Source organism: Onychostoma macrolepis, chromosome 09, assembly GCF_012432095.1.
Source record: "Onychostoma macrolepis isolate SWU-2019 chromosome 09, ASM1243209v1, whole genome shotgun sequence".
Lineage (NCBI taxonomy): Eukaryota > Metazoa > Chordata > Actinopteri > Cypriniformes > Cyprinidae > Onychostoma > Onychostoma macrolepis.
Genome location: NC_081163.1, coordinates 23432550 through 23446146, shown reverse-complemented (window position 1 = coordinate 23446146; position 13597 = coordinate 23432550). Strand labels below are relative to the sequence as shown.

At 36.8% G+C, this 13597-nt stretch overlaps 1 protein-coding gene across 4 annotated transcripts in view; it reads right to left on the bottom strand.

Moving 5' to 3' along the window:
- Positions 1-5184: 5184 nt before the first annotated feature.
- Positions 5185-13597, bottom strand: part of LOC131546926 (TGF-beta receptor type-1) — a 118675-nt gene continuing 110262 nt past the window's right edge. For 3 of the 4 annotated variants that reach the window (XM_058787062.1, XM_058787063.1, XM_058787064.1), the window contains 3 exons: positions 7911-8041; positions 7448-7543; positions 5185-7293 (listed from right to left, as the gene is read on the bottom strand). In XM_058787062.1, coding sequence (XP_058643045.1) covers positions 7249-7293; positions 7448-7543; positions 7911-8041 — 272 coding nt within the window. In that variant the 3' untranslated portion in view covers positions 5185-7248. Of the gene's footprint in view, positions 7544-7910; positions 8042-13597 lie in introns of all 4 variants that reach the window. The other variant, XM_058787065.1, reaches the window with a different exon arrangement.

Here is a 13597-nt window from a genome sequence, read left to right as displayed (position 1 = left end):
GAGAAAAGGTGACTTGCCTATATCCTTTTCCTATTTAGCACCCAAACTCTGAAACAGTCTTCCTAGTGCTGTTCAGGAGGCATGTCTTTAAACTAGCATACACATAACATTTCTATAATTCAAATCCATTAAGTTGTTAGGCTGTAGTTAGGGCAAACAGAACCGGGAACAATTAACCCAATGTACTTGTAACATTGTAAGAAAAATGACATCTAATATAAGTCTGTGGACTAATGATGGTGGACCTGCAACCAGAAATTACAAAAAACACCTAAGGTCTCCACAGTCATCTAAAGTCTTAACAAGATAAACCCTCATGACAGATGCTCAACGAAAAACCTGACTACTAGACAAGCCCTTGGCACTGATCTCTATACGTCCAGCTATGAACCAGTCATGCCAGGACCAGGGACCGAAACACAGCTCTAACAAGAAAGATGTTCATAGTGCTTCTGGTCACTGATAAACCAGTTGCCTATGATTTCCTAAACAGCAGCTCACCTTCATGTTCCAGCTTGCTGGACAGCACACCTTCCTTCCCACCTAATGCTGACGTGACTCAATCAATATCATGCCATGTTTGTTTGCTTAATCCAGAGGAGACAGGGGTCCCCAGATTTAGCCTGGTTTCACCCATGAAACATGTCCCAACTGTCCCACACAAGTGATGGCTATGTACTCTGCCACAATTTCCTTTTTCCTTAAAGGACAATTTCCTTTTACTTACAATTCTTCAAGTTAACATCTGAATTTTATGTTTATACTAGAATGACTCTACATGTAGGCCCCGCTCACACTGGGTTTTATTGAAAAACAATACAGATGCACATAATAATTTTGCCATTGCTACAGATACAGATACTGCACGCTCCTGTTGACAGTGTCGTTAAAGTTTTACCTATGAATTTTGCATTTGAACCCACTTCCAGATCAACCTACGCATTATTCTGAATGCACTGTGTCCAATTTTGAATTGTTCACAGATGCATTCATGTATAACTTAAAAGGTGGTTACACTTTATTTTGATAGTCCACTTTAGACATTCTACTAACTATAAGTAACTTTGCAACTACATGTCAACTAATTTTCATTAATTTGCAACTACATCTCAGAGTAGACTGTTAGGTTAGGTTTAGGGTTAGTAGAATAAGCTGACTTGCAAAGTTTCTCATAGTCAGTATTGTTTGTAGACCCATCAAAATAAAGTGTTAGAAGATATTAAACAGACAGTCTACTAATACTCTAATGACTGCTAGTTGACATGTAGTTGCAAAGTTACGTAGTGTTAGTAGACTATCAAAATAAAGTGTTAACCAAAAGGTTTGTATACATTGTTGTCACAAACAGCACTCATTTCATGTCCAATACAGATGAAGGCAACCTTGAGAATCTGCTGATGCGACGTGACACCAGTGCTGTTTTTCTTGACCAAATTTGAATATTTATACTACATTAATTTGCTTACTATGCACTGCTTCATTATAAAAAACAAAAAAAACAAAAAAAAAACATAAATAGTCAAGTCACCTACAGGTGCTGGTCATATAATTAGAATATCATCAAAAAGTCGATTTATTTCACCAATTCCATTCAAATAGTGAAACTTGTATATTATATTCATTCATTACACACAGACTGATATATTTCAAATGTTTATTTCTTTTAATTTTGATGATTATAACTGACAACTAAGGAAAATCCCAAATTCAGTATCTCAGAAAATTAGAATATTACTTAAGACCAATACAAAGAAAGGATTTTTAGAAATCTTGGCCAACTGAAAAGTATGAACATGAAAAGTATGAGCATGTACTGCACTCAGTACTTAGTTGGGGCTCCTTTTGCCTGAATTACTGCAGCAATGCGGCGTGGCATGGAATCGATCAGTCTGTGGCACTGCTCATGTGTTATGAGAGCCCAGGTTCCTCTGATAGTGGCCTTCAGCTCTTCTGCATTGTTGGGTCTGGCATATTGCATCTTCCTCTTCACAATACCCCATCGATTTCCTATGGGGTTAAGGTCAGGCGAGTTTGCTGGCCAATTAAGAACAGGGATACCATGATCCTTAAACCAGATACTGGTTGCTTTGGCACTGTGTGCAGGTGCCAAGTCCTGTTGGAAAATTAAATCTGCATCTCCATAAAGTTGGTCAGCAGCAGGAAGCATGAAGTGCTCTAAAATCTCCTGGTAGATGGCTGCGTTGACTGTGGACTTCAGAAAACACAGTGAACCAACACCAGCAGATGACATGGCAGTCCAAATCATCACAGACTGTGGAAACTTCACACTGGACTTCAAGCAACATGGATTCTGTGCCTCTCCACTCTTCCTCCAGACTCTGGGACCTTGATTTCCAAATGAAATGCAAAATTTACTTTCATCTGAAAAGAGGACTTTGGACCACTGAGCAACAGTCCAGTTCTTTTTCTCCACAGCCCAGGTAAGACGCTCCTGACGTTGTCTCTGATTCAGAAGTGGCTTGGTAGCCCTTTTCCTGAAGGCGTCTGAGCGTGGTGACTCTTGATGCACTGACTCCAGCTTCAGTCCACTCCTTGTGAAGCTCTCACAAGTGTTTGAATCAGCTTTGCTTGACAGTATTCTCAAGCTTGCGGTCATCCCTGTTGCTTGTGCACCTTTTCCTACCCAAATTCTTCCTTCCAGTCAACTTTGCATTTAATATGCTTTGATACAGCACTCTGTAAACAGCCACACCTTTCAGTAATGACCCTCTGTGACTTACCCTCTTTGTGGAGGGTGTCAATGTTCGTCTTCTGGATCATTGCCAAGTCAGCAGTCTTCCCCATTAATGTGGTTTCAGAGAACAAGAGATACCCGGAATTTATACTGTAGGGATGGTCATTAATTGAAACTCAAATGTAAATATTCTAATTTTCTGAGATACTGAATTTGGGATTTTCCTTAGTTGTCAGTTATAATCATCAAAATTAAAAGAAATAAACATTTGAAATATATCAGTCTGTGTGTAATGAATGAATATAATATACAAGTTTCACTATTTGAATGGAATTGGTGAAATAAATCGACTTTTTGATGATATTCTAATTATATGACCAGCACCTGTATATGGAGCTTTATACAAATAGTTTCAAAGCAGGAATCAAATTCAAGATTGTAGTATCTGATGCCTTGCGTGTGAGATCAGAAAGTCAGATTTGATCAGGACCCTTTTTAAGCCAGTTACTATCTAGAAATACAGAGCAACACCATAGTAATTATTCACATTACCCTACAAACGCTCTAGCTGCAGGTGGTATCCACTGAAAGTGAACATAATCACTAAATTATATAAATATACTGTATTATATAAATATACTCCAAAAGGCAAAAAAATGCCAAGATTTCCACAAAATTCCTTAGATGACAATGATTATTGTCATGGCATGCCTTGAAGCTTCGCTATTACATGGTTATATGGTTATTGGTAATCCAGTATTAGCTTTGCAATAACATGAAAGCTGCTAATGGATCACTTTAAAAATATTTGAAACCTGAATTAGTTACACAGAGTTGTAATAATCTAGATTTTTTTAGGCTAGATTTTTTCTTCACTCTAAACTGATTTCAGTGGTAAAGGTCTGCACTAAAACCCACATCATTTTGAACTCTCATCTCAAGAACCCTCATCAGATATTCAGATATGTGACACCATTTATGCATCGTCTGAAGACGCCTGTTGATTCAAGGAAATGTTAGACCAAACCACAGATTGTAACGTATTTTCCAGTGCACACTAAAATCAGCCAAGGGTCTAAGACACAGGCAAACAACACATGCACAAAAAAATGCACACACAACTGCTTAACAGTTAGACCGAAACTATCATATCTGCAGGTTATTGAGGCAGAACTACCTAGTTTAGTCATCAGTCAGAATGTTTTAGGGTTAACAGCTAAAGGTAACTTTGGGTCAGAGAACACAAAAGAAATGAGATCCCAACTTAATCTAAAGAGTCAAGCAATTTGATTTTTTTTTTTTTTTTTTTAATTATTGCAGAACACAACAAGCTATTTAAAGGAACTTTCAGGTGTTCTTGTCCATATAGTGAAAGTCAGTGGGGTCCCAACCTTTCAATCCCCCAAAAGGACATACAAGTTATGTAAAAGGTAATCTCCAGTGGTTTGATCCAAATTTTGGAAGTGATATGATCACTGCTAAAAAAGGCCTACACATCACACATTCTTTGTGGTGATCCACACCTCAATTTAGATGATGCTTATTGCAATATATGAAAGAAAACGCTTTACAATAACAATCCATTTGTTAACAATATTTAATTTCTAATGTACTAACATGAACTAACAAAAAATATATATAAAGCATTAATTTCAATAATCATAAATTAGTAATATTACTTATTCTATATCAAATATGTTTATATCATTTAATAGAACTGAGCTAATAGGAACTAACAAGGAACAATTGTATTTATTAACGTTAAAGATTTATAAATAATTTAACAAATAAATTCATTGCTAATTGTTAGTTAATGTTAGTTAGTGCATTAATTAATGTTAACTAATTGGACCTCTGTTTAACAGTCTAGATTTGGTGACAATATATGCAGAAATGTAGGCTACACAATCCAAGCTTATTTCTTAATTGTTTTTCTAATTAACTTAACATCACACAAAGTAAAGTATGTGGAAATAAAAAAGGAACTGTTGTAAGATTTTTTTCCCCCAAACAACAGACAAAAAAAAAAAAAAAAAAAACTGGCAGATGAATCATGGCAGATGAATCATGAAAAGTAGTTTATTGCTCTATGGTTTACATTTAAGAAAATTAAATACTCTTACACAGACAAAACAAAGTGCTACTCACAAAAAGACATGTCAGAGGACATATATTACATAATCTATTCCACCCTCCTCATATAAATGTATCTGTTCTGTCTCAAAACACAAGACAGCACTTTTACAGACAGCACTTTGTAAAGTCTGAAACAGCGACATTTGTTAGGATCTCAGATTGAATACCCAAATTAAAAATAGTGAGCTACAACATTTCTCAACAGCACCAGGCTGTAACGGTGCAGATTTTCCAAAGTTTTAACGATTTTTGGATTCCTCCAGACATTTCCTCTAATCCATTTTTTTAAGCATTTAATGCTTCTGCAAATGACTGAAACAGGATAAAACAAGACCATTCTTCAACAGGCAAAATTCATGAAAATACTTTATTTTTGGTACAGATTGAATAAATATTTGAATATGGATGTTTATGCAAAGCATTTAGCAAACTATGTCCATGTCTGATGAAAGACTTAAGACTAAAATATAACATGCATCATATGCATATACTTCATAGAGTTTGTAAAAGCCCGTAAATACAAGCTTTGTTAGTGTCATAACAGAGGCAATTTGAACACAAATCAGACATTCAAAGTGATATCATTTACAGACAAGAATGATCCAGATTACAGCTGTACAAAAAGTAGAACTCTGTATGCACAAGAACCTCACAAGGCATATAAATCACACACATTCAGTTACACAAACACACATCTCGAGACTGCTAATAGAGAAATCCCTAGTGAACAGCCTTAAATCTCAGTGAAACAACACAAAGACCACACAGACTTAAAGCACAATATTTAGCAGACAAGTAGTTATGCAGTTATAAACTTTAAGAAATGACAATGCTCCAATACACTCCCATGACTATTTATACACACAACATTTTATGTTTGGTTTCAGATATTCTGGGCTATTCCATCATTTTAAATATGTAAGTTGAATGTCGATTACTATTGTTCAGCAGCTTGGAGCCTTTGTATAGTGCAATAAAGTACTACTTGAGTATTAACGGTATAAAATGTATACTTTCTTCACAGTCATATATTTCACATTGGCATTCAGAAGTCCTCTAGATCAGAGGTCCCCAACCTAGAGGCTATACGTCCCTTAAAAGTTTCTTTAGTTAAGGAGGTAGGAAAAGTACACAGAAGGGCAATAACGCACCTATTGATAATAAAAAGGAAAGCCACCTTTTACCAAAAATGTGATGACTTGTATCTAAAATTTGGTTTTGTGGCTATGGGCCATTCACATGCTTTGGAGCATGTGCATTAGCAAATGGGTCAATGAAAGCCACCATGTCTACAAACATAGCTGCACTAAGTGTGTCATACTTGGCTGACCATCTAACTAAAGAAGCCCTTTCAGCTACCGCTTTCAGACTGAGAATAGATGACACTGAAGACACTGAAGTGACAGGCTAAACGAGTCACTGTAGCTCTGCAGCTCGACAAATTGACCAATGTTGATAACAAGGAAATACTGCTCGTTTATGTTATATATATTTCAAGCCAAAGTGTACAAAGAGCATGAGTATGTGGGTGCGTTTAGTGTCAACTGGTACAACTGGGGCAGAGATTTTCAAGACTCTGAATGACTACATATCAGGCAAATTTGATCCTTTTGCATTGGAATATGCAGACAGAGTAGCATCTACGAATGGGCGGCTGTCTGATTTCACTACTTGAGTCAAAGAAGTTGCACCCGAATTTGAATCTAGACACCAGGCTAGGTGTAACATGTCTGGAACTTCACTCTATGCTGAATGAAGTTGTTAAAATCACATCAATAGCTTTGTGAATCATAATTGTGCTGATTTCATGTAAATTAAATGTAAAAAAATAATAATTAATGATTGCTATGATCACACCTCAAACACCCCATTAACACCCAGCTGGTCCACATAAATATTTTCACCTGTCTGTGGTGTATAAAAGGTTGGAGACCCCTGCTCTGAGAAGAATCTGGTTAAAAGGCTTTGGACGATAGTTTTTTGTTTTTGTTTTCCCCCCTCTTTTGACATCAAGGTTTGGACCAGACATCTGCACATGCACAAAACGCAAACTTTTCTCTTTACATTCAGAAATGACAGGGCTTACAGGAAATCATCCTTCAGGTTTCAACAGGTACACGGAACAATCAAAAATGATGAGAGATGTGTAAAACAGTAGAAAAAAATAGTGCCAGGAAACCACAATCTGCGCAAAGCTTGGCTAAAAAAAAAACAAGCTTACTTTTGCAGACCACATTGTGCTGTCTGACGTCAACACATGGTCTTAAAAAAAAAAAAATGTTGGTCCTGTTTGTCTGTCTGTGTGTATAGACATTTTGACATATTTTTAACACTGTATATTTTTAAGTTACACCAAGCAAAACATTAATGGCACAAAGCATAACAAGTGCAACTCCAAGCATTTGGCACTTACAGGATCAGTTGAGGTAGCAGTATATCAGTACTCTATCACCATCTATTGACTAAGAAAAAAAATACACTCTTGTTCATTAATTCTTCTAATGCTCAGGTCAGGTGTCATCACAAGATAACATTTCCCTCTTAAACTCCTGGAATCTTTGGCATCTCAACTGAGCATCTGAAATCTTACTCTTTAACGTCCTTGACCACAGTTACCTGAGACACAGTCTTCTTAACACGTAGTGCTGTCAGACGAGCAGCTGGATTGGTGTACCAGCACTCTCGCATGATCTTACCCATAACCCTCAGTGCCTGGAATAAACACAAACATACAGCACATGGGTGATTCTATACTTTTGACTGCTTAAATTTTCTGTGGCCAGGAAAATAATATTTCTTAAAGTTGATATTTAATGAACAAGAATAAACAGAATAAGATAAACAAAAGTCTTACAGGTTTGGAACTGATGAAAGAATTTTCTTTTTGGGGTGAACTAACTCTTTAAACACAAATAATCAAGAAGTAGGTTTACGATGAGGAGCATTTTCTTTTACTATGTTAATTTAAGGAAAACTTTCGAAGCATTATTACATCTGTGTAAATTGCTCAATAGATTCCTCATATGTGAATACTATATATTATCAAATGTCACCTGAATGGTAGGTTTATCACACAAACCTCGCAGCTCTGCCACTGGTTGGGAATGTTGGGTCGGAGTTTCTGTTCACACACCACCTTCCTCATATCATCCATTGATGGGTCTGATTGCACCTGGTCATAATAAGGCAACTGGAAATCTTCATAAATCCCTGCAGAGAACAAAGCATTCATAAGAATTTATTGAAAAGAAGTATAGATAAAAATAAAAAAAAATTCTAAAATTTGGGTGCAGATGTGCGGATAAATAGGGTATGCAATATTATAGGTTATTCCTTGGGAAAGAAAATAAAATGTTAGTTAAGACCTAAACAGTCATGATATTATCAATTAATTAACAATTTAACAAGCTGTTGTATGCTAATGTGTCTTTAAGACTTCTGTGTAAGTACTGTCCATTTCGATTGGCTAACCTTTTCACATGTGATATGAGTAGTAGCTAGTAGTAGTAGCACACAGGCTACTCTAGGGTTTACTCTCAACTCGTGTAAACTTGACGCTTGGTCAGGACCCCTTGGCGTCGCTTTTCGACGCACATGGTCCTCCATTGTTTTCAGTTGTTTGTGTTAATTTAATGGTTTTCATGCATTTGTATTAAATATAAATAATTTTATATAAATGTATACTTTCATTGGAGCATGTAACCCCACCCCTACCCTAAACCTACCCACTTCTGAACAATATAAAACACGTAACAGGCAAATAAAAGTACAGTCACTGGTATTTATTGCAAAAAACAACCATAAACAAGCAGAATAAAAGCATTACAAACATGTCGTGTTACATTCCAAGTCTTCTGAAGCCATATGATATCTTTATGCGAAGAAGAGAGTAAAACATAAGCTTTAATCGCTGAAAATGATCCTGCTCCGTTAACGAGCTCACATCTCATTCAAAAAGATACTCCAGTAGCATAAAACATGCAATATTTGTCAAATGCACTGACGTTTCAGAAATGTTTTCATGAGCAACAGAAACACTTTTTATATACTGCCTAATACAGGGCCATCTGTTCAAGAATAAAGTTCAACATAAACATGTACTATTTAAATACCAATAAGCCTTTATCAGTGTTTTTTTATTATTAAATGTGACTCATTATAACATTGTGACTATACAGTAAAAAAAGCTACTGTTCTAAAAACAGATTTGTGGGCAGTATTTTTTTTATTATCATTATGCAAAAATTATACAAAGGTTTGTACAAGCATATACACTCATAACAAGTAAGAATATGTAAAGTGAATTCATGCCGGGGTAAAATTACAACAATTTAAAGTAACAAAAAGCTTCATAGGTCTTTCTTGCTTTTTTGTTCTTAATTTTATCTAATGTAGTAGTACTATTTGTTTAATCTCTTTTTATAAAATGTTCAAACTTCCATTTTTTCACACGATTGTGATATTTTCCTAGTAAAATAATATTTGTGAGCTGTATTGGAATTGAAGATGTTAGAAACACACGTCATTGTTGTCATGTGGTGAATTTGGCCAATCGTGAAACAGCTGTGTGGTCATCAGCGCTCCCGCAGTCGCTCTGGAGATACTGCGCTGGCTGAGTCAGCCGGCTGCTCTCGAAACGCTCTCGCGGTACTTTGATGCCACACGTGACAGTGACGTGGCGTCGGCGCCGGTTCAAGTCGGACAAATTTTCTAACCGGCATGCACTTCTTCAAGTCAGCCGCCGATCGGTTTTCATGGCGCCGCATGAAGTCAAACACACCTAATAGGTCACGGTCACGAGACACTCAAGAGCCAATGGCATTTCACAACAGCATGATGCTATCGGTCACAAGACACTGTTTGAGATGAGCAAAATCTGCGCATAACAGATCACTGGTGATGACTGCGAGATGCATACCGGTTAGAAAAGTGTCCGAGTTAAGTCCGCCTTGCTCTGATGTCACGCTGACGTGTGCCAAAAAACTCTCGCGACGGCGAGGCGGCTGTGTCAGATTGAGCAGTCGCGCACAGTTGCTCTCCGCCGACTGCGCTGATCAAAAGCACGATGGGAAACGACTGACTTATGGCACAGCTTAATGCTCATTGGTTCAGACAACCTTGATGCTGCATTCTCTTCTAAAATGTTTTATTTTTTAAATCTGATTTCATATGTACCTAAATTATGCATTAATATTTCCAAACACTATGACAGTGTGATCTCTGGGTGAGATATGTGATTGTTGCCATATTTCTATAAAAATCTAAAATACATGTTTGTATTAAAGTAAAAATGAATGGTAAATATGCTTTTCGTATATGGAATTAAATAGCAAACACTTTGAGTGTCTTGTTCATCATATTTATTTTTATATAAAGGCAACAGAACTGAAATGATATCATGTTTATCAGCAGCACAGCCTATGAGTGAGAATAACGCGATATCTGCCTTTGATATCGTATCTGTTCTTCTTCGAGAGGTCAGAACTGTCCGTCTTGACTGCGCTTATTTCACTCCTCCCTCACTGCAGCCGCCTACTCTCGCCTACATTTCAGGCGAGGCCAGGCGCATCTCAAACAAGCCTATTTTATGCATTGGCACACAGAGACAGCACACAGGAAGAGCTTTACAGCGGACAGAGACGGCGATTGCGTCTCTTCCTCTCACAAATCAATCATTTTGCCTCGAAATACTACAATTTTTTTTATTTTTTTTATAAATTATGACGGAAGTTGTATCTGCCTGTTATATCTTGTGTTTTATTGACAAATGGTAGGTTTAGGGGCAGGGGTTGGGTTACGTACTCATAAATTTGTAAATAGTGTAATATAAATAAAACTGTTGTGACACACCCCAACATTACTTATATGCAATAATGGCAATATTATCGCCCAATCTATAATTTAATCATGAAGATGAGCCTTTTGCGTCAGTATGGAGCCCGGGAAGTCACCTGTAGGAGAAAAAAAAAACAATCCGTGCCGACGGTTTTGCAATCCGTTCCCTCAGTTTATAAACCGTACTCACGAATTCTTAAACTGTTCCCTCGGTTTAACAAATCGTGCCCACGGATTAATAAACCGTACCCACGAATTTCCAATCCGTGCGCTCAGATTTTGTAAACCCTCGGTTTTTGAATCCGTACCCACAAATTCATAATCCGTGCGCACGCTTTCGCAATCCGTTCCCACGGGTTTGTAAACTGTACTCATGGATTCATGCAGCAAGCTCCTAGGTAGCCTACGTGTTAACGAATCATATTGTTTTATTGCATATTATTATGTGGGATAGGCCTACAGCAAATTGTAACGGATACGAGTTGGAATAAAACGATTTAATAAGAAAGATGTGCGTCCAAATCTTGTTTAATTTGTGATCATCTTAGCACTTGATTATTATTGTAAAATAAACCTGGTATTGTGACTGACTTTGGAGTCATTTGTTCCTCTTTTGTAAGTCGTTTTGGATAAAACCTTCTTCTAAATGCATGTAACCTAAATATATAATAACAACAACAACAACAACAACAACAATAATAATAAAATAATAGTCATTATTATTATTTTAATTTATAGGCTAAATAGTGCACTTAAGACAGTAAAATGTTTGTCACAAAATAATTCATGAATGCTTTATTTTTAATAACATTTTACAGTTTTGGAAATATGTTTGTGTACCATTCATTCTTAACATGAAGACTTATTTTGGTGATTTTATTATACTAAACTTTTTCCCCCAGAGTTAGATATGCTTCAAGCCTTCACTGTTAATGTTATTATTAAATAACTATACCTATTATTATATTTGGTTAGAGAGCAAAGGAATGACCACATAACTGGTACATTATTTGTTTTGTATTGCCTTTTACCTTCTTCTCTCAAAACTTCTATTGTTTTTTTTAGAAAATTCAGGAAATTTTCTATTGCTTTATAGCTTAAAATGAACGCTAAAAATAAGACAGGCGGCGGTGTTTTATCCTATTGGTGATTAATGTAAAATAAACGCTAAAAAGAAGACTATTTTGTGAGTGCGGATCGTGGTCTCATGGGCTACTATGAAAAATAATGTTTAATAAACACAATACAGCGCATCCCGCACCTAAACAGGTGGCGTTGAATCTGCCGGTGGGGGCGGAACCACAAATCCGTGAGTTTACAAACCCGTGGGAACGGATTGTGAAAGCCTGAGCACGGATTATTAATTTGTGGGTACGGATTCAAAAACCGAAGGTACGGTTTACTAAATCTGAGCGCACGGATTGGAAATTCGTGGGTACCGTTTATTAACCTGTGGGCACGATTTGTTAACTCGAATGAACAGTTTAAGAATTCGTGAGTACGGTTCATAAACTGAGGGGACGGATGGGTTTTTTTTTTATCCTACAGGTGACTTCCCGGGCTCCGTACATATAAAGCAAAACCCTGCACGTCGAAAAATTACACTAAAGGGTCCTGACCAAGCGTCAATAGGTGACGAGTTGGGAGTGAGGCCGTGTTGGTTTAAAATAGTGACACCACCTTTTCCTTCAATAAGACTCTCTCAGACGAAACTTCTCACAAAGTTTGGTGACCTTTACCACATTATTAGCTAAGGCAATACTTCCTATTGCATCTTATTGTGCCTAGGGGGCAATGTTTCTGAACACTGAATAGGCATCATTGACAAGACATGAAACAAAAATAAACTGTGGATGACTGGCCTATTCATAACAAGAGTGAAATATTTTTTTTCAGGCTGAAAAAAGATAGACATTTTTAAAGGAAAAAGACAAACAGTATGACATGAGGGTGAGTAAATAATGACAGAATGTTCATTCTGAAGGGAAATATCCCTTTAAGGGTATGAACATGAACTTGTTATACATTGCATGCCTTTTGGAATACTATTCTGATTGGGCAATCATGGTAGTGAGCAGTCAAATAATTCTGAATAATGACAGTTAAATATAAGAGCTAATAAATAAATTATCTATCTATCTTTCGTTTACTTCTTTATGAAAAATTAAAAAAAAAAAAAAAAAACACACAAGCCTTTTCAGTATATAAGGAACTCTTCTTTACTCAAAACATCAATGAATAAGAACATCATTTAAAGGTGCCATAGAATGGAAAACTGTATTTACCTTGGCATAGTAGAATAAAAACAGTTCTGTACATGGAAATGACATACCATCAGCCTCAAACAGTATTGTTTCCTCCTTCTTATTTAAATCTCGTGAATGCAAAAGACCACTGAAAAAAAGGGGCAAATCAGAACATAACTCTAACTGTGATGTTACAGTCGGGATCACTAATAGTTACGCCCCCAACATTTGCATATACCCGCCCATGTTCTAGGCCAGCCACCAGCCAAATCATGAGAAGTTCTGCAGGTATTGTGAAGAAACAAGCGTGGAAAACAGCGAAAATGGCAGATCATGGAAATAAATGTTATGTTCCAGGCTGTGCAGGAGATGTGAAGTGCAGGGATGGGTTGGGTTGGTGTCTGTATTCAGAAAGGCACGGAAAGCATTCTAATAAAATAACGCGAGCCACTAAAGGGACATGGTAGCTGCTTGCTAGGGGTAGCCTGTTACATTACAGTACTTTTTCACTTACCACATAAACAGAGTAAGGAGAGATGACTGAGGATGATGGCGAATAATTGACAGATCCTGAGCACCACTGACAAGCATCTGATCTTGTAAAATATGTGATAAGTACTGCCGCTCCATAGTATAAACAGAGTACGTGCGATCACGAATCTCGAAAGTCAAAGTGAAACTAAAA